Below are 20,578 nucleotides of genomic sequence, written 5' to 3' on the forward strand. Positions count from 1 at the left end.
AATACACAAAAACCCGCACATAGGGGGGAGAGAGAGAGAGAGAGAGAGAGAGAGAGAGAGAGAGAGAGAGAGAGAGAGAGAGAGAGAGAGAGAGAGAGAGAGAGAGAGAGAGAGAGAGAGAGAGAGAGAGAGAGAGAGAGAGAGGAGAGAGAGAGAGAGAGAGAGGAGAGAGAGGAGAGAGAGGAGAGAGAGGAGAGAGAGAGAGAGAGAGAGAGAGAGAGAGAGAGAAGGAAGCAGAGCTTACGACATTTCGGTCTGACATAGACCATGTGGATATGTGGGGCAGCGGGCCTCCACCAGCAACAGCCTGATTGACTAGGCAAGCACCAGACAAGCCTGGCCCATGGCCGGGCTCCGAGAGTAGTGAAACTCTCCAAACTGTTTAAAGGTATACCAAAGGTATTTACAAAGTCACAATGGTGCAAGTACAGGTTATTTGTGTATTGTTCTAGTCACGGTATTGTACTTTTTTGTTCTATATGTGAGAATTGTTAATGTTGGGAAACAAAGGAAAAATGAAGTTGTAAAGAGTTATATAATACTACTTGGGAGGTGTCGGTAGTGAGATCTTTGACCTGACGAAGATAGTGGTGCTTGGGAGGTGTCGGTAGTGAGACCTTTGACCTGACGAAGATAGTGGTGCTTGGGAGGTGTCGGTAGTGAGACCTTTGACCTGACGAAGATAGTGGTGCTTGGGAGGTGTCGGTAGTGAGACCTTTGACCTGACGAAGGTAGTGGTGAGGATTTGTGGAAACGGGTGGTGGTGGTGGGGGGAGGGGGTGGTCCCCCACCATAGTTGTACTGTAGCAGCATTGTGTAGCTGGTGGGGTTGTGTGGGGGAGCAGCGGTGACCTAGTTGGCAGTGTGCCCACTGGGTGGTGGAGGCGGCAGTGGCTGTAGGGGAGAGAGGCTTGAGTAGCGTTTATATAGCTTTCGATTTATTAATAATAAATATACAAGTTGTTTTAGTGGAAGTTAGTGTGGTGATGTTGTTGTGGTTTATGTTTGAAGGACATGGTTTTGATGAGGCTTTAGTGGTGGATTATTGGTGGTTTAAATGTTTTAAGTGAGAATGAGAGTTACTTGTGTTTGGATGGTTCAACAACCTTCCATCTCGTGTCTCCCATAACAAATTTACATTTCCATGTGGCTTGCTCATGCCCTCTTAAAAACGGGCATTAAAAAGATATCTTTTAGTATAGCGGTTGCAGCCTTTTTTTATTATTTTGATAGTATTAATTTTCAAGCTGATATGACCTGATTTGTTTATTGTATTTCAAAGGTCAGTGGCAGCCATTGGCACACCAGACACCTGTGACCACTCTAGATTTTTCGTCTCGCGTAACTTGGTCTGTTGCCACACTATTGATAACCACTTGATCTACCAGGCTATAACTACCTGCAGTGCTAGGTCAATCAGGCTGTTACTACAAGCAGTGCCGGATCAGCCAGGCTGTGACGGATGTGGGCCAACGGGCCGCCAACAGCAGCAGTCTAGTTGATCAGTCAATCGACAGTGAAACCTTGTCACCTGTGTACCACAGGTATTACGTAGAACAGCCTATGCCGCCTGTCACATGATTCCTGTTATTAATATGACTTAATTGACTTATTATACCTGTCTCGGGCTGATTACTGTCATTTATGTGATCCAGCTAACTTATTAATTCCTGTCTCACGCTGACTGTGCAAGGCTTAAATAACAGGATGTGAAAGTCAGCGACTTGTAACGTTGAGATTGTTCTTTCCGTTACAAGAGCCTTCTTACTCAGAGGTTGTGACATACCTTTGGCCATTTTCAGGTGTGGTTCTTACCTCGCAGCCCGACCTGGAGCTAGGCTTCCTTTTTGACTGCGTGGTCAACTAGGCTGTTGCTGCTGACCCCGCCTCTTAACCTTCAACCTGACGTAAGGGATTCCTAGCCTCTTGATTGATCAAGCAAGCATCCGTAGTGTGTCTAGGTTTGCATCTGCATTGTCAGTTTTGTATCTGTTGATGATTCCTGGGATCATCGCCGCCACACAAGGCTCTTTTTTTTATTGTATATCTTGACGTCTCAGGACACTTTCAAACGTTTTATGTCGTATTTGAAATTTTAGTCCGAGATTAAGTTTGGTTGAAAGCATGGTCAGTCAAGTTAATGGTGCTTGAGACAGGTAGTCTAATGTAAACACTACAGCCTGGATTCCCAGGAACTGTATATGACATTACTTTTACTGTCTCTCTGTAACTAGTTCCACTTTGTTTTTACTAGCCTCACCCTAAGGTACTTTCGTAAACTTCTATGACGCTAGTACCAATCCCTCTTAAGTCGAGCATTCTCCACTCCGATAAGAGCACGAGAGTGAGTGCGTATGTCAGCGCGAATGCAGCAACCAAAGTCTTATCTCTGTACTACGGTACTTATCAATAACTTTCAAATCATCATGTCTGACATATTACAGTGCCGTAATATTCTTCTCTGATATGCATCGAGTAGTGTATGTTAGCACTGTAAATCTCCAGCACTTGTAAACCACGATACAACATGAATTCAAAATGGTGGTAGAATGTACAGAATAATTAAAGTAAAAAAAAAATAGTAGTTTAGTAAGTGGTTACGTTGAGGCAGACTGCAGTGTCTTACTGACCAGGACGTCAGTCACAGTGTCTGGTCTGAGGCCTGGTCGGGGGTAGGTGAATCCCAGAGCCGTGAAGAGGCAGGGCCTACGTCAGACTAAGACAAGTACTATCAGCAGCCTCTGAATGGAGCCGTCAACTAGGAGGCTTCCGTCAGGATAGAAATTGTGGGTTTTTATACGTTGATCGGGTCCGTGTACCTCTCGATCAGTTAATCAAGACCCTCCCCTGGCGCAAAATATTAAATGTCACATCATGAAATGTGATATTTAAACTTCTCAACACTACAAAGAACAAGCGCAATGCCGATGTAATTTACACAGACATTACGACAGTCTTAGTTTGATAATGGTGTAATTGAAAAGTGGATAGGTGGATCTTTACTGTTTGACCAACAGAACCCAAAGAGTAGTAAAAACAAAATTAAGAGGCCTCTGCCGTGTGAAGCTCTATCTCTAGGCACAGTACTCTCCAATTATCAGTTGTCATTTACGTCATAGTGAAGCCAGTATTTCGACGTAAACCAAGTCTACCAGTGGGCCATGTAAAACTAATTTTTTTCAACGAGGACAATCTAACTTCTCCACTATGGTAAAATTAAGTAAATAAAAATATGAGCAGTACAGTATGTAATATAACATTCTGTGAATTGGATGATGAATATAAAGAACTTGTATTAAACTGTTGTCAGATCATCATCCATTCAAGGAACACAGATTTTTTTTTTATCTTAGAAAGAGTGGCTGGATAACTAGACCCTTCCAAACAGCGATGTCAGGTTAATAATACTCAGTGCACTGAAATATTGCTGTACGGTATACACTACACTGTTTATTACTAGGGAAATTACATATCTGTAGCTTGTGCAGAAACTTTTCACAACTCTCCTAAATTATTGGAAGGGCCTAAAGTTCATGGAAGTGTAGTCTCTGGAGCGCAGGCGAGAAATGTGTAATACTGAAAAATGCTGGAATTATTAGTTCCATATCTGTACATTAAATTCTCCTGAGAGCGAAAGATGCAGTAAGAGATGCATAAAAACTCAGTGAAATGTAAGATTGCAATAAGTATGCTTATGCGATAACTCCATAAGGATAAACACCCACCCTTCAAAGACAAGAATTTCCAACAGGCTGTTAATTTTGTGTTTTTGTTTTGATTTAACTTCCTTTTGGGTTGATCTAGCAACTTGAAGGGTAGCGTAGAGGTAGGTGAGAAATACAGCCATTGACTAGCTTCTTTATTGGAATAATGGGGTTCACAGCGGGCAGTGTGCAACCAGTCCGGGAGGGAAGTTTGTTGCCTGGAAGGCCGCAGGTCTAGGAGTGAGATCGGGGCATGGCTGCGAATGTGTAACTTAAGGCAGTGCTCTCTGGTGGGCTTTGAGAGAAACTAGGCCCACAACAGATTTGCACCAAGGGGGGACTATGAGAAGTAGCAGTAGGCCTACTATCTACATTGAGGAACTAAATAAGTTCTTCAAACTGCTGATCAACTTGTGGTACTTAAGTTAGACTGTGGTCCACAAATGCCAGAAGCTTGACTAAACTGGCCGTTAATGAAGAGGTCTTACTAAACATTCCTGTGGGGCTGAATATCCGTTGAACCATCACTAGGTAGACACCAGTTAGGTCGGTAGATGCTGCTAGTTATTTTGTTTGCGAGGACGGTACGAAGAATCTTGCAGCATAGTTTCAAGTACCTCTTATCCAGTTTTTTTTAAGATGCTGTTATATCAATTGGAGATTTTGTTCCGTTATTGCTGCTACTTAGTCACCTGCTGGCGGGGGGTCGTTGAACGCTGTGAGACAGTACAGATGGAGTGTGGTGGTGGAGGCAACCAGTCCATAAATGAGTGACGGAAATGAAAAGAATCCTGGCAGATCGGTAAAAGATATGCCCTTGACAGTAGCAAATAATTAAAAAAAAAAAACTGTTAACTCTTCAACCTGTCAAAGACATGTTAAAAATTATGAACATTGATAGCCATTAAAAGTATTAGAGTTTTATATCATACTTTGTGGGAAATGTGACAAGGAATATGTGGACGAAACAGCAAAATCCTTGAAACTAAGAGTATAAGAACATAAATAAACATGTAACCGTAACGAAAATAACACCTGCGTCCATCACAGGAGCGTGCAGGGCCACCTCATGATCGATGGCAGAGGTTTAATTAAAGCACTGTGCGGGGGATACCTCACACCAGTTGGGGGCGAGTTCCAACCCTTCACGCTAGCCTAGATACACTGTGTGTGTGCGTGTGTGTGTGTGTGTGTGTGTACTCACCTATTTGTGGTTGCAGGGGTCGAGTCCTAGCTCCTGGCCCCCCCGTGTGTGTGTGTGTGTGTGTGTGTGTGTGCGCGCGCGTGTGTGTGCGTGTGTGCGCGTGTACGCGTGTGTGCGTGTGCGTGTGTGTGTGTGTGTGCGCGCGCGCGTGTGTGTGTGTGTGTGTGTGTGTGTGTGTACTCACCTAGTTGTGATTGCAGAGGTCGAGTCATAGCTCCGGGCCCCGCCTCTTCACTGGCCTCTACTGTGTGCGTGTTTCTTTCATTATATATATATATATATATATATATATATATATATATATATATATATATATATATATATATATATAATTGTGTGTGTGTGTGTGTGTGTGTGTGCAGAATAATTAAAACTGGTCACTTAGCAAGAACTCGTTTAAAATTAAGTCCTTTCTAAAAATTTCTCTTATACATTTAAATGTATATATATTTTTAATTTATGTTAATGTAAAAAATTAATAATTTTGTACCAAAAAAAAATTAGAAAACTTACCTAAACTTATTATAACAAGCGCAATTTAATTTAGCCTTATCCAACTAAAAATGTTTTAGATAAGTTTACAATAATTTAATAATACACAAACACAATGAAATATATTTTTTTCGTTACGTTCAGAATGATCTTTGCCAAATTTTGCATATACAAATTTTCGCTTGCCTTGTTCGGCAAGAAGAGCGTTGCTATTTAAGCCAAAATCTTAAGTTTTTACCAATCGGCATATCTCTATCTCTATCTCTCTCTCTCTCTCTCTCTCTCTCTCTCTCTCTCTCTCTCTCTCTCTCTCTCTCTCTCTCTCTCTCTCTCTCTCTCTCTCACACACACTTTAATGTATGTTCCTTTGTACTTTATTCCCTGTACCGTAAGTGGTCTTAGTATGAAAAGACTACGGGTGACGAGACTTTTTCTAAAAAAAAAAGATCCAGTGTGCGTAAGTGTTTATCGAGGTAGAGAAACCTAAAGATACCAGTGACACGGAGAATTTAAATTCATTTCCTGATGTAACGGTTGTCTGGGCCTGGCCGGGGCAGTGAGCTAGTGGCCACTCCCCGGGTCTTCCCTACCCCATCCCCAATCATAAGGTATATACACCAAAGGGTATAACTGTGTGTGTGTGTGTGTGTGTGTGTGTGTACTCACCTAATTGTGGTTGCAGGGGTAGATTCATAGCTCCTGGCCCCGCCTGTGTGTTTGTGTGCGTGTAAAACAAAATAAAAGCCACAGATAAGTACCTTTTGATATACCTTTAAAGGGTTTGGAGAGTTCTGCTCTGGCAGTGGGCCAGGCGTGTTTGGTGCTTGCCTGATCAACCTGGCTATTACTGCCGGTGGTCTGCTGTCCCAGATATCCATCATTGCCACCTTGCTCTGGCACTTGGCTAAGGTATATGTCCAATTTCATCTTGAAAACTTTATCACTCGCTCAGACAGTGTTTCTGATGATTTGTCGTTGTGTTAATTAGTCTGGGCCCACGTTTGTTGATGCAGTGTTCTCTTATTGTGCACACACTAAGGAAAAACACCATAAGTGTCCGGGGCCCAAGACTGTTCAACAGCCTCCCATCAAGCATTAGGGGAATTACCAATAAGCCCCTGGCTGCCTTCAAGAGAGAGCTGGACAGATACCTAAAGTCGGTGCCGGATCAGCCGGGGTGTGCCTCGTACGTTGGACTGCGTGCGGCCAGCAGTAACAGCCTAGTTGATCAGGCCCTGATCCATCGGGAGGCCTGGTCATGGACCGGGCCGCGGGGGCGTTGATCCCCGGAATAACCTCCAGGTAACCTCCAGGTAACGGTGCCCCTGTTTTTCACAAGAGTTTAATTAACATGCTCTCATTCAGGTACTGTATGTTTTGGCAGTACAGATTTGGGACGAGGTCGTCAAGCACCTTCCACGTATATGTGATCATGTATCTCTCCCCTCCAGTGAGTACATATTTAAGACTTTGACGCGGTCCCGGTAATTTAAATGCTTTATTGCTTCTATGTCGGCCGTAAATGATCTCTGTATGTGTTCCAGCCCTAATATATCCCTCCCTCATCCCTGCTCTGAGAGGCGCCGTCAATGCTGAACAATATTCTAAGCAATTAGTGTGTCACCATTGGCACAGTTTCTCTTGTTTTGAAGGTTCTCATTATCCACCCTGCCATTTACCTGGCTTATTGCGTTCATTGAAAGTAAAGTCAGCCGACATCACTATACAGAGGTCTGTCACACATTTCTTTAGCTGTGTTTAGTGATAATGTATTTTCCCATACAGTGTCTCTTAAGTTCTTCATTCTTTCAATATTTGGGCAGTTGGAGCTCGTCCCTATTGAGCGTCATATAATTCTTAACTTCTCTCTGGAAAATAACTCGCTCTAGACTTTTCGTACTACATCAATGAACCTGTCTTAACAAACAACTTTATTTCTTTCTGCAGTATACAAAATGTAGTTTATATGTAATAAAATATTAGGTACAAATGAAAGCCACTAACATGCGGTGTATTTCTGGTATGTATCATCCAACATCTCAACTGCTGGGAACGCTTGCAAGCACTTGAGTTGTACTCTCTGGAACGCTTGCAAGCACTTGAGTTGTACTCGCTGGAACGCAGGCGCGACAGATATCATAATCTACACTTGGAAAATCCTAGAGGATATGGTCCCTAATCTGCACACAGGAATCACTCCCTACGAAAGTAGAAGACCGGGCAGGCTATGCAAAATACCCCCAGTGAAAAGTAGGGCGCCATTGGTAAGATAAGATTTCGTTCGGATTTTTAACCCCGGAGGGTTAGCTACCCAGGATAACCCAAGAAAGTCACTGCGTCATCGAGGACTGTCTAACTTATTTCCATTGGGGTCCTTAATCTTGTCCCCCAGGATGCGACCCACACCAGTCGACTAACACCCAGGTACCTATTTGCTGCTAGGTGAAAGGTGTAAGGAAACGTGTCGAAATGTTTCCACCCGCCGGGAATCGAACCTGGGCCCTCCGTGTGTGAAGCGGGAGCTTTAGCCACCAGGCCACCGCTAAGAGAAACCACCATAAGTGTCTGGGACCCAAGACTATTCAACAGTCTCCCACCAAGCATAAGGGGATTTACCAATAGGCCCCTGGCTGCCTTCAAGAGGGAGCTGAACAGATACTTAGTCCATGGACTGAACACATCGACTCCAGGCTGAGGGACTGATTACCTCATACTCCTCCTCTCCTTACGCCTTCCTCTTTGTATTGGACTGATGAAGCCACTGTGTGGCGAAACGTTTCCTGAATAAAGATTCCCATATGCTGCATAAGTGTCTCAATCTTCAACTTGTCGGTTTTTCAAACCATTCATCACATCCTTCACTACTGTTGTGTGGGTTCACCATCCTTCACTACTGTTGTGTGGTTCACCATCCTTCACTACTGTTGTGTGGTTCACCATCCTTCACTACTGTTGTGTGGTTCATCATCTTTCACTACTGTTGTGTGGTTCACCATCCTTCACTACTGTTGTGTGGGTTCACCATCCTTCACTACTGTTGTGTGGGTTCACCATCCTTCACTACTGTTGTGTGGGTTCACCATCCTTCACTACTGTTGTGTGGTTCACCATCCTTCACTACTGTTGTGTGGTTCATCCTTCACTACTGTTGTGTGGTTCACCATCCTTCACTACTGTTGTGTGGTTCATCATCCTTCACTACTGTTGTGTGGTTCACCATCCTTCACTACTGTTGTGTGGTTCACCATCCTTCACTACTGTTGTGTGGTTCACCATCCTTCACTACTGTTGTGTGGTTCATCATCCTTCACTACTGTTGTGTGGTTCACCATCCTTCACTACTGTTGTGTGGGTTCACCATCCTTCACTACTGTTGTGTGGTTCATCATCCTTCACTACTGTTGTGTGGTTCACCATCCTTCACTACTGTTGTGTGGTTCACTGTTCTGATAGTGTGTACAAAACTCGAAGATCATCAAATAGAACGACAGGATGACCTTTGATGAGTTCAGAGTTTTTGTACTAGAGCCCAGTCTCGAGCCGGGATTGTCTGTTAATGCCTGGTCAACCAGGCTGTTACCTCTGGCAGCCCGCATATTTATCACCGCATGGTTGATCTGTTGCCTGGTTAAGATACTTGTCCAGCTTCCTCTTGAAGACTAGTGCACTTATTACAGAAGTGTTTCTGATATCTCCTGGTAAGATGTTGAATAATCTTGGGCCAGAGATGTTGATATAATGCTCTCTTGTTGTTCCCACGGTGCCCCTACTGTTTACCGAGTTTATTTTGCACTTTCATATCTCTCACTTCAGTAAATGTTATGGCAGTGTGCAGGTTTGGGGACCCGACCCTCAAGTACTTTCCAGGTATATATCATCATGTAGTTCTCCTCCGCTCTAATGTGTACAAATTTGAAGACTTTAAAGCGTTCCCAGTATTAAATGCTTTATTGGTTCTATGCGGGACATAAGTGATTACTGTGTGTATTCCAGTTCTGAAATCACTCCTGATCTGAACGGGACCATCAACACTGAACACTAAACGAGAGAGCACAAGCGATTTGTAAAGTGTCACTATTGGTACCATTTCCCTTGTTTTGAAAGTTCTCATTATCCACCCAGTCAGATATGCACAAATTATCGATAAAGGGATTAAACTAATGTGTTCCCTTTAATATACGGGCAGGCTTCTGGGAACATGATAAAATCTGTTCTTTAGAAATAATCAAAGCAAAGATAATGTCATATATAATTTTAGTTTCTCAGAGGTTTAAGAATCATTGTTAGAAAAGAACTAACAGATGAGTTTAAAGAAGCAGAACAGTATGGCTACTAACTAGCAGATCATTGCCTGTCATAATAAAATGTCAAATATAACAAGTCTATTGGGAGAATAACAAAATGTTAGTGTTTGGCGATTGTTATCTTTGGCTGTTCAGTTTGTACGTAAAACAGAAAGTGCATTGACAGAGAAAGAATGATAAATTAGACACGTGTGCAACACTTGGGTATCTTTAATGAGGAAACGTTTCGCCACACAGTGGCTTCATCAGTCCATACTAAGGAAAATGGTGAAAAACAGGAGTTTGAGGTAATCAGTCCCTCAGCCTTGAGTCGATGTAATCAGTCCATCAATATTGAAAAGAATACAACATATATGCGAAGAAGTGGCGGCTTATATACTGTAGGCAGGAGAGGTGCAGCAGTCGTAGGTGGTATCACATTTGACCACTGTGGAAGTAGGTCATGTCCAAGGGTTAGGCAAGTGAAGAATTCCCTGTATTAAGATCCCAAGATGTTGCTGTGTCACAGGCATGTAGACGTCGACTCAAGGATGAGGGACTGATTACCTCAAATCCTCCTGTTTTTCACCATTCTCCTTTGTGTGGACTGATGAAGTCACTGTGTGGCGAAATGTTTCCTCATTAAAGATACCCAAGTGTTGCACATGTGAGTAATTTATCAAATTGTCGGTTCTCTGAACCATTCATCTACAGAGAAAGAAGCCAAACACCAGAATGTTAGATTTTAGTGTGCAAGCATCCACCCATTTAGGGACACGTTCAAACGAAAAGATAAATCACATCGTTGTTAATCTCCAGATTGTATTCACACTTCACACTGGCTACGTGAATGATCTTGTTTTATGGGATTCTAACCTGGGAAGTGACCAATGTTTGTAGTGGCAGTTTTTTTTTTTTTTTATGACTACAATATTTATATTTTGCATTCAGTAGATGATAACTGTAAGATGAAATTGTGATATATAAAATGACTGTAATATCTTAACGGTGTAACTATGCCCAGTGAGGTCTGAAAATTGTTATCTCTAGTTTCCCCCCTTCCCCCTCGCCAGCGCAGCTCCCAGATTGAGATGCGTGTGCACAGTTGTCACATGCAACAGTGTTTTGCTACATGCCACATAATATGAGCACAAATTTCAAATACAGTTTAATGAGCCATTGCTTCAGAATTCTTGTATAAACGTTGAATATGTAAATTATTATATTACTGAATAGTGGTAGTGGTGGTGTACAGTATTATGCTTCAAATAAACAGTTAGTTTTGTTAAGCCTCACTGAAAGTAAAGACAGCAGATATTTGACTGTCAGTATGCTGGACACTCACCCTGTGACGTCACATTTAAAGATGTGATAGTTCCAAGCTGACTGGACAGAGATTGAGCTGCAGTTGGAGAACTGAGGATATTATTTTACTACTTTCGCTGGATGACTTACGTTTTCGGATCTAGCTCTGAAAATAATTATAATAATGGATGACCCACATGAGTTTATGCCACATACAGTTTACGCCATTGTGGACAGCAAGACAAAAAAACCACGTCTTCCCTGAGCAAGACTTCGAGAGTCCAAGAAGACATGATGACACTCCCTCAACGGGAACCCAATACCGGGTTACCCCATGGAAAAAAACCCAGGCCGGGACCAACGCAGTGAAGACACTTGAGTGTCAAGTGAAGACACTTCACGTGAGTGTTAGATCCTCATTTGGGTATTGAAGTAAAACGTGGGGGGAGGGTGTTAGAGGGGAAGGATACTTGGGGGTGGGGGGATGAAGGCCAGTCGTCCATTAGAATACAAAAGCGTTAATGAGCTTATAATTACAGGAATTAATTAGTGTCTGGTATTTTCCAGTATTTGGTTTTATACAACTTACTTATTTTAGTTTTTAGATGTTATTTGCGTCCCAGCCTGAGCTGGGAGTCTTCAGTAGAGCAGAGAGGGTTTCGTCAATATTCCCCTCAAGGAAGGTTCCTTGATGTTGGTGAGGGGCTCTTGATTTAGGGAATTGGATCTGTGCTCCAGTTCCCCGAATTAAGCCTGAATGCCTTCCACATCCCCCCATTCGCCGTATAATCCTCCGGGTTTAGCACTTCCCCCTTGATTATAATAATAATAATCGTCAAATATTCTATTAAAGATTCATCAGCTACAGGGGCTTCCAAGTTTTCCTTTGAGGAGAGCTGGAGTTACTATTACTTAAGATATACATCTCTCAAGATGGCCTGTCCCATCCACAGGAGAGTTTTTTTTTTTTTTATGAAAACAGAAGTGGAGACGAGTGATTTTTTGGACTTGACGAGCTGTTAGAGTGTGAGCAGGGTAATATTTTGTGAAGGGATTCAGGGAAACCGGTTAGCTGGACTTGAGTCCTGGAGGTGGGAAGTACAATGCCTACACTTTAAAAGGAGGGTTTTGGGATATTTGCTGTTTGGAGCGACATATGAACTGTCGTATCCGTGCGCCTTTGCAAAGACAGTGATTGCTGTGACTCGTGGTGAAAGTCTTTGTTGGGTCACCTAGCCTCGGTGGGAGACTGCCAGCGTGTTTAAAAAAAAATCTCCATCAGTACATGGGGTGGGGAGACAGAACAATTATGTACAATATAGGAGACAGGAAGGTAAGGAGGAAAGTAATTTAAACTGCATAATACATGTAATTAATGCACAGGCCTTAATTACATCCTGGCGTAATAGCCCATAAAATACGTGCTAAAGGAATAACTGGGAAAGTGGGGAGATGGATCTTCAACTTCCTAACAAATCGAACACAAAGAGTAGTGGTCAACAGAGTTAAATCGGAGGCTGCCATAGTGAAGAGCTCTGTTCCACAAGGCACAGTACTCACCCCCATCTTATTCCTTATCCTCATATCAGACATAAACAGAGATATACACCACAGCACCGTATCATCCTTTGCGGATGATATTAGGATCTGCATGAGGCTGTCATCTGCTGAGGATGCGGTTAACCTCCAAGAAGATATAAACAAAGTTTTCCAGTGGGCAACGGTAAACAATATGATGTTCAATGAGGACAAATTCCAACTACTCCGTTATGGAAAACTGGAGGAGATAATAACTAGAACAGAGTATACTACTGACTCCGGCCATACAATAGAGCGGAAAAATAATGTAAGGGACCTGGGAGTAGTAATGTCTGAGGATCTCACTTTCAAGGATCACAACAGTGCCACGATCGCACGTGCAAAGAAAATGATAGGATGGATAATGAGAACTTTCAAAACGAGAGATGCCAAGCCCATAATGATCCTTTTCAAATCACTTGTTCTCTCTAGGCTGGAATACTGCTGTACATTAACATCTCCATACAAAGCAGGTGAAATCGCAGATCTAGAGAGTGTACAGAGATCCTTTACTGCACGTATAAGTTCTGTCAAGCACCTTAACTACTGGGAACGCTTGGAAGCACTTGACTTGTACTCGTTGGAACGCAGGAGGGAGAGATATATCATAATCTACACTTGGAAAATCTTGGAAGGAATGGTCCCAAATCTGCACACAGAAATCACTTCCTACGAAAGTAAAAGACTGGGCAGGCGATGCAAAGTGCCGCCAATAAAAAGTAGGGGCGCCATTGGTACACTAAGAGAAAACACCATAAGTGTCCGGGGCCCAAAACTGTTCAACAGCCTCCCATCAAGCATTAGGGGAATTGCCAATAAACCCCTGGCTGCCTTCAAGAGAGAGCTGGACAGATACCTAAAGTCAGTGCCGGATCAGCCGGGCTGTGGCTCGTACGTTGGACTGCGTGCGGCCAGCAGTAACAGCCTAGTTGATCAGGCCCTGATCCATCGGGAGGCCTGGTCATGGACCGGGCTGCGGGGGCGTTGATCCCCGGAATAACCTCCAGGTAACCTCCAGGCAAGAATGTATACTAATGCTACAGTAAGACAGTTTCACCCAGATGATATAATTTTGTTTTTAATCAAAGATGGCTCTTTAGGGAGAGAGGGGGAAAGAGAAAATACTAATGACTTACTCTTCAGTCTCTAACTAGTAGATATTGCAAAATAAATTCTGGAAACAAAAGTTAGAAACTTTCAAAAGGAAACTGAACTGTTAGCTGCTAAAAATGCCAAATAAACCAGGTTGTGATGGTTATTTAATCCTGGTGACCAATAACAGCTTCAGTCTGGTTGATTAGGCAGCCATCAATAAAGTCTAACCTCAGGCTTGACTTCAAGGTAGAAGAACTCTTAAAGCAAGTCATAGGTGTGTCTTGGGTATACATTCATTGAAGAATATTTTTTGATCTTTTTTGGGACACCATTGGTAAATTGTGGAGTTTTATTTTCCACTATTCTTTGATTTAGTGATTTAATACTGTAGTCAGTATAATGTGCAGTATGTATTTATAGTTGCCAAATGTCACTTTAATGTAAATGTGTATTTTACCATTTTTTTTTTCTTAATCATTTCAGGGGTGGGGCGGATGGCGACTACAGAGGGTCAGGTTCGTTTCAGCGGCCACACCCTCGACAAGGCCACAAAGGCAAAGGTCACACTGGAGAACTATTACTCCAACCTTATAGCACAACACTTAGAAAGAAAACAAAGGTAAATATCACAAAGCACATGCTTTTGATTTTTAGCTTGTATACTACCAATACTGATTACTGTGTATAAGTAAAAAGCATCACCTGCTATTGAAGTTAATTTTTCATGTTTGTTAAATTCACAAAAATGTTTTGAGTTCAGTTCCTGGGCATAGTGAGATGCATGGACAAATCTTTCACCAGCTGCCCCTGTTCACTTAACACCAAGTGTTCAACTTCAGGTGCATCCTTAGAATGGGCTTATTCTTGGCCTAAGGGACCCTGGCAAGCCTATCGGTTTTTAACACTTTAGCCACTTACCAAAGAAGAAGACAGTCACCATCATTGTAATGGTCACTTGTGGGTAGACAGTGGGTTCACTATCCTGGGTAATGGCATTAAGGAAAAGCTGCAGCCACACATCTTTACTCTAGGCCTCTTGGATTCAAAACTTGTTGTGTCTATGGCTGTTAGTGTGCACTGACTGATCCATGCATGTGCCACGGATGTAGTGCTACTTGCTTAGAGACCCTGGTGGCATGAGAGACACTCATCATGCTGTACACAAGGGTTGGTACACACAGTTCTGATAAGTAGATGAATAAGATGTGCAGCACATCAGTATTTTTATTTCTGAAGCACTGAGAGCAGGGACTACCCACCTCAGTCTCTTCATCCATCTCCAGTATATTAGTCACTCCTGAATTATACTGAAGAAGCCAGCTGTGCAGGCAAAGCATTTCAGAAATAAAGATACCAAAATGTTGCACATGTCTCTTATTCACCTACTTGTTGGTATTGTTTACCATTAATATAATGATACTTGTTTGGCATAGCAACACAACAGTATCTAACATCCACAACTCTATTGCTTTGCAACTTATTGGTATGCTCTTATATGTGAGATGGGTTGAATTTGAGAGGGCATGCTTAGCATAAGCCATTTTGCCTGCTGGTGGGCCCAGCCTCCAGTGATGTCATCTCCAACTGTTGCATCTCACTTTCTTTGAGCAAAACAGAACATTACTGAAAGTTTGGAACTGATCAGGGGAAGCATTCTCCAGTTATTGCATGGAATCCAGCAATTCCAGTTCATTATACATATTTATTTTTATTTATTTATTTAGTAATTTAGCATACATACAGAGGTACAAAAAAATACAGGTAAGAGCAGCATGCTCTTACATATAAACAGCCTAAACTTATGACCATCCTATCCATAAGATGCAGTAGCCTTTTGAAGTTGAAGCTCTTAAAGTTATTTCACAGAAAAGATACTATGTTATTTTAAAAATAAAACTGACAGCTGTACACACTACAATAATGAACCCAACCTGCTAAGTAGGATACACTACATAGTGTTGAAAATTGGAAACTGGTCTAAAGAGGCTTGTGGAATAGTCTAGACTATAAAAAATTGATCAAAGGGCACTTGCACATTTCAGTAGTTGCATGTCTTTTCCCTAATTGCAGTTCACCAATGTTGAAAATTTAAAGTTGTTTGGATGAGGCATTTGTAAGTTATAAACAAAAACCTTGGAGGAAGAAGAAAAAAAATTGTAAGTCACTTAAGGTACCCCTTTGGAGATATGTAATGTATTTAATGAAAAGATTACACAGTAAAGTAAACCATAAATATGATGGACCTTGATTTAATGGCTTGTGGAAATGTGGAACAGAATCTGCTGGGTCATTTGATTTGAAAACGGCAAAGTTCATTAGTTACATAATTGTCCCTTATTGTTACAGTCACAAAACAATCTCATCTCTGTTCACTACACTCACTATTACCAGCCACCCCCTACCCTGTTAGTTTGTGAAATGTATGGTTTACTGGCTTAGTTATAACTAATTTTTTTGGTTGCAGACAAGATAAACTGGAGGAGAGCATGAAAGAGGAAGGTCTGTCGGAGGACCAGAAGCAAGAAAAACGGCAACAGCATGCACAAAAGGAGACAGAGTTCCTTCGTCTTAAGAGATCTCGACTGGGTGTAGAGGATTTTGAAGCTCTGAAAGTTATTGGTAGAGGAGCATTTGGTGAGGTATGAAACATATGAGTTGTTTTTTTCTGCTAAGAATTGGAGTAAAGTTTTGATAGGACTAGAAGTATAGGTAGGTAGTTGGTTGGAGTTATTTATAATGGAGTTATTTATAATGCAAGCAGAAATAAACTAATTTAAATACTATTTGAGTATTGCATCTGTTCTCTAGTTTAGTCTCTAACACTGGTAGAACTTTTTTTTTTTTTTAAGTGCAGAGTTGATGCCTTCACACATTCAATTTGAAGACAGAAAAGAACACCTGCGATGCTTGGTAGAGAATTCCACATATGCTGAATTGACCTACAAGAAAACTAATTTTTCTTGCTTGCTTGCTTCTCAAAACAAGGAAATGTGAAAAGGGTGAACAGTGCCCTCAACAAATATAGGAAATAGGCCGAAGTAATGGATAAAAAAGAACGACAAGGAATTGGGAACTGCATTTACAGAAAAAATTATATGGAGATAGAGAACATTAAACAATGTGTCAAGTGTCACTGTAGTGTAAATAATTAGGGAAAGGAGTAGTCATGTGTACCTTACAAAAGCTACTGTTTTCTGAAACCTTTCCAAAATTAAGCCCATCTAATTCAACTTGCAAATAGTATTTAGATATACAGTATGCAAAAAAAAAAAAAAAATAGGCAATTACATTACTGCACATAAATTTAAAAAATATTGTGTGTGTAATTAGTGTACATTTCTTTTCATTACTTTTGCTTGTTGCAAAAATCTGAAATAATGTACATGCTGTAGTTGTCAGGGATTTTTTCTTTTAACAGGTTCGATTAGTGCAGAAGAAAGATACTGGCCATGTCTATGCAATGAAAATCTTAAGAAAAGCAGATATGTTGGAGAAAGAACAGGTGTGTGTAATCTAAAAGTTATTTGCATCACCAGTATACAGTAGAATCACAAAAGTTATAGCCTGTGAAACATTATATAGTTGAAGCACTCAAAGTATACTGTAGTATGTATTCTGTTAAAAACACGTCTGTGATTTCAATCCCATTTTTACTTTTTAAATGTTTCCAAAATTATAATAGTGTAGAATACATTGGGAAGGTCTCTCTACAATGATTCCAACCTTGATTTATAGATGAATAAGACATGCAGCACTTCTACCTTAATTGGGATCTTCCCTTTGTAAAGTAATGGGAAGAGTACGATATCCTTTACATATTTTATTGGAGGCGACTTATGTTAATTTGAAATAGTTATTATTGTACCTTTTAAAAAACTTTACAATGTTATGCCTCCTACTTTTATAAGGTGTTATTTCACTGTGCAGATCCCTTACACTCCTCTTCCTATCCATTGAGAGGTTTGCTTTCATACTGTTCAATTTTGTTTTTATGGAATAGATGAAGGAAAAAAATATTTAGGGTGTTGAGGATCTGTGGGAAGTAGTAAAGGTTTATTAATAATTGCAGAAAGGGTAATGTATCAAGGGTAAAGTGGGACCAACCCTTTTGTGTGTGTGTGTGTGTGTGTGTGTGTGTACTCACCTAGTTGTACTCACCAAGTTGAGGTTGCAGGGGTTGAGTCCAAGCTCCTGGCCCAGCCTCTTCACTGGTTGGTACTAGGTCACTCTCCCTGTACCGTGAGCTTTATCATGCCTCTCCTTGTATGTGTGTGTGTGTGTGTGTGTGTGTACTCACCTAGTTGAGGTTGCAGGGGTCTAGTCTGAGCTCCTGGCCCCGCCTCTTCACTGGTGTGTGTGTGTGCGTGCGTGTGCATGCGTGCGTGTGCGTGCATGCGTGTGTGTGCATGCGTGCATGTACATGCGTGTGTGCGCGTGTGTGTGCGTGTGTGTGCGTGCATGCGTGCGTGCATGTGTGCGTGCATGTGTGCGCGCACATGTGTGCGCGTGTGTGTGCATGCGTATGTACGTACTTGCCTAATTGTGGTTGCAGGGGTCGAGACTCAGCTTCTGGCCCTGCCTCTTCAATGAGTGCTACTAGGTCCTCTCTTTCCCTGCTCCATGAGCTTTATCATACCTCATCTTAAATCTATATATGGTTCCTTCTTCCACTACCTCACTTGCTAGGCTATTCCACTTCATGACTACTCTATGACTGAAGAAATACAGTGGAACCTTTACTTGCGAGTGTGTCCACGTGCGAGTTTTTCCAAATACGAGCAGTCAGTGGGTCAATTTTTTGCTTCCATACGCGAGCAAAATTTCCACAAGCGAGCAGACCTCAAGGCAGGTTCCTTGACACTGGTGAGGGGCTCTTGCTCTTGATCTCAGGAATTGTATCTCATTTATTTGTTGGACTATCTTATTGAAACTTGGGCAGTGAACTGTCTTGCCAGAAGGGTGCTTTACACTACAGTTTTTAAACTGCAACATTAACACCCCTCCTTTAGAGTGCAGGCACTGTACTTCCCATCTCCAGGACTCAAGTACGGCCTGCCGGTTTCCCTGAATCCCTATTATTATATATATATAAAAAAAAATAATAATGTACTACATATAATAATTATAATAATAGACGACTTCAAAAGGCCGTCACTAGATGGCAGTGTTTACCACAACAAAGAGGGAGTGGTTGTGGCTGCCTCCACCTGTTACATAATGACATATTTTATTCATTCTTGAGTATATATCATGTTTCTATGTTATTTATATTGTTTGTTATGTCATATTAGATGAACTGTGATATAGTATAAGTAAGTCGTATAGATGATATTAGCGAAATTATTCATGAAGTATTTTGCCCGGTCTCCAGACAAACTCTCGTCCACCACTGACACCGCCCATACCACTACATGAATGACATTTTATTCATTTTAGAGTATATATCAGGTTTCTATGTTATTTATATTGTTTATTATGTCATATTAGATGAAGTGAGATAGATAAATAAGCCAAGGAGTTGATATTAGCGAAATTATTGAAGTACAGAATTCCACTGGAATGGATTAATTGCATTTCAGTTAATTTAAATGAGGAAAATTGACTCTGCAAACAAGCAAGTCCAGTTGCGAGCAAGGTCATGGAACGGATTAAACTCGCAAGTAGAGGTTCCACTGTACTTCCTAACATCCCCTTGACTCATCTGGGTCTTCAACTTCCAATTGTGACCCCTTGTTTGTGTCTCTTCTTTGGAGCATCCTGTCTCTGTCCACCTTGTCTATTCTATGCAGTATTTTGTATGTTGTTATAATGTCTCCCCTAACCCTCCTGTCCATCAGTGTCTTCAGGCTGATTTCCCTTAACCTATCTTCGTAGGACATTCCCCTTAGCTCTGGAACTAACCTTATTGCAAACCTTTGCATTTTCTCTAATTTCTCGACGTGCTTGATCAAGTGTGGGTTCCAAACAGGTGCTGCATACTCCAATATGGGCCTGACGTACACGGTGTACAGTGTCTTGAACGATTCCTTACTAAGGTATCAGAACGCTATTCTCAGATTTGCTAGGCTCCCATATGCTGCAGCAGTTATCTGGTTGATGTGTGCTTCCGGAGACATGCTCGGTGTTATACTCACCCCAAGATCTTTCTCCTTGAGCAAGGTTTTGCAGTCTTTGGCCACCAAGCCTATAAACCATACCATGGGCGGGATTGAACCCGCAGTCAGAGAGTCTCAAAACTCCAGACCCTCGCGTTAGCCACTGGACCAGCTAGCCACAATAAGATTTGTCCAACTAGATATATTTCTACACCATAGGAAGGTTAGCATAGGCACCACTGTGATCACAGTGGTGCCTATGCTAACCTTCCTATGGTGTAGAAATATACCTAGTTGGACAAATCTTATTGTGGCTAGCTGGTCCAGTGGCTAACGCGACGGTCTGGTTCACATATACCAGGAATAGCACTGCATTTTGAATATTGTAGCACTGAAGTAGCTGGAGGCAGTGAAGGTGTTTTTAAGATTAATGTTTACCTGTAGAGGGTTTCGGGGGTCAATGGCCCTGTGGCTCAGTCTGAGACCAAGCTTCATGGTGCATCAGGGTCTGTTCAACCAGGCTGTTACTGCTGGCCACTTGCAAACTGATGTACGAACCACAGCCCGGTTGGTCAGGTACTGACTTCAGGTGCGTGTCCAGTGCCTTCTTGAAGACGTGCAAAAAATAAGGCCTGTACCTTTTGAGAGTTTTTCTACATGTGCAGCCAGGCTTTTCTGTTGATTTCCTGTTCAATAAGGCTTTTGTGATTGGCAGCCTGCATGCTTGCCAATCTGGTACAATGATACCTTGACTTACGAGTTTAATTTGTTCCATGACCGAGCTTGTAACTCAGTTTGTTTGTATATCAAAACAATTTTCCT

The 20,578-nt window shown here is 41.8% G+C and overlaps 1 protein-coding gene across 11 annotated transcripts in view; it reads left to right on the forward strand.

The window, feature by feature from the left end:
* trc (Serine/threonine-protein kinase tricornered) overlaps positions 1–20,578 on the forward strand; it is a 316,149-nt gene that overhangs the window by 225,116 nt on the left and 70,455 nt on the right. For 9 of the 11 annotated variants that reach the window (XM_053771868.2, XM_053771863.2, XM_053771862.2 and 6 more), the window contains 3 exons: positions 14,145–14,280; positions 16,126–16,300; positions 17,080–17,163. In XM_053771868.2, coding sequence (XP_053627843.1) covers positions 14,156–14,280; positions 16,126–16,300; positions 17,080–17,163 — 384 coding nt within the window. In that variant the 5' untranslated portion in view covers positions 14,145–14,155. Of the gene's footprint in view, positions 1–1,802; positions 1,908–11,237; positions 11,390–14,144; positions 14,281–16,125; positions 16,301–17,079; positions 17,164–20,578 lie in introns of those variants that run through there. The other 2 variants (XM_053771870.2, XM_053771872.2) reach the window with 2 other exon arrangements.

Source organism: Cherax quadricarinatus, chromosome 8 (genome assembly GCF_038502225.1).
Source record: "Cherax quadricarinatus isolate ZL_2023a chromosome 8, ASM3850222v1, whole genome shotgun sequence".
NCBI lineage: Eukaryota > Metazoa > Arthropoda > Malacostraca > Decapoda > Parastacidae > Cherax > Cherax quadricarinatus.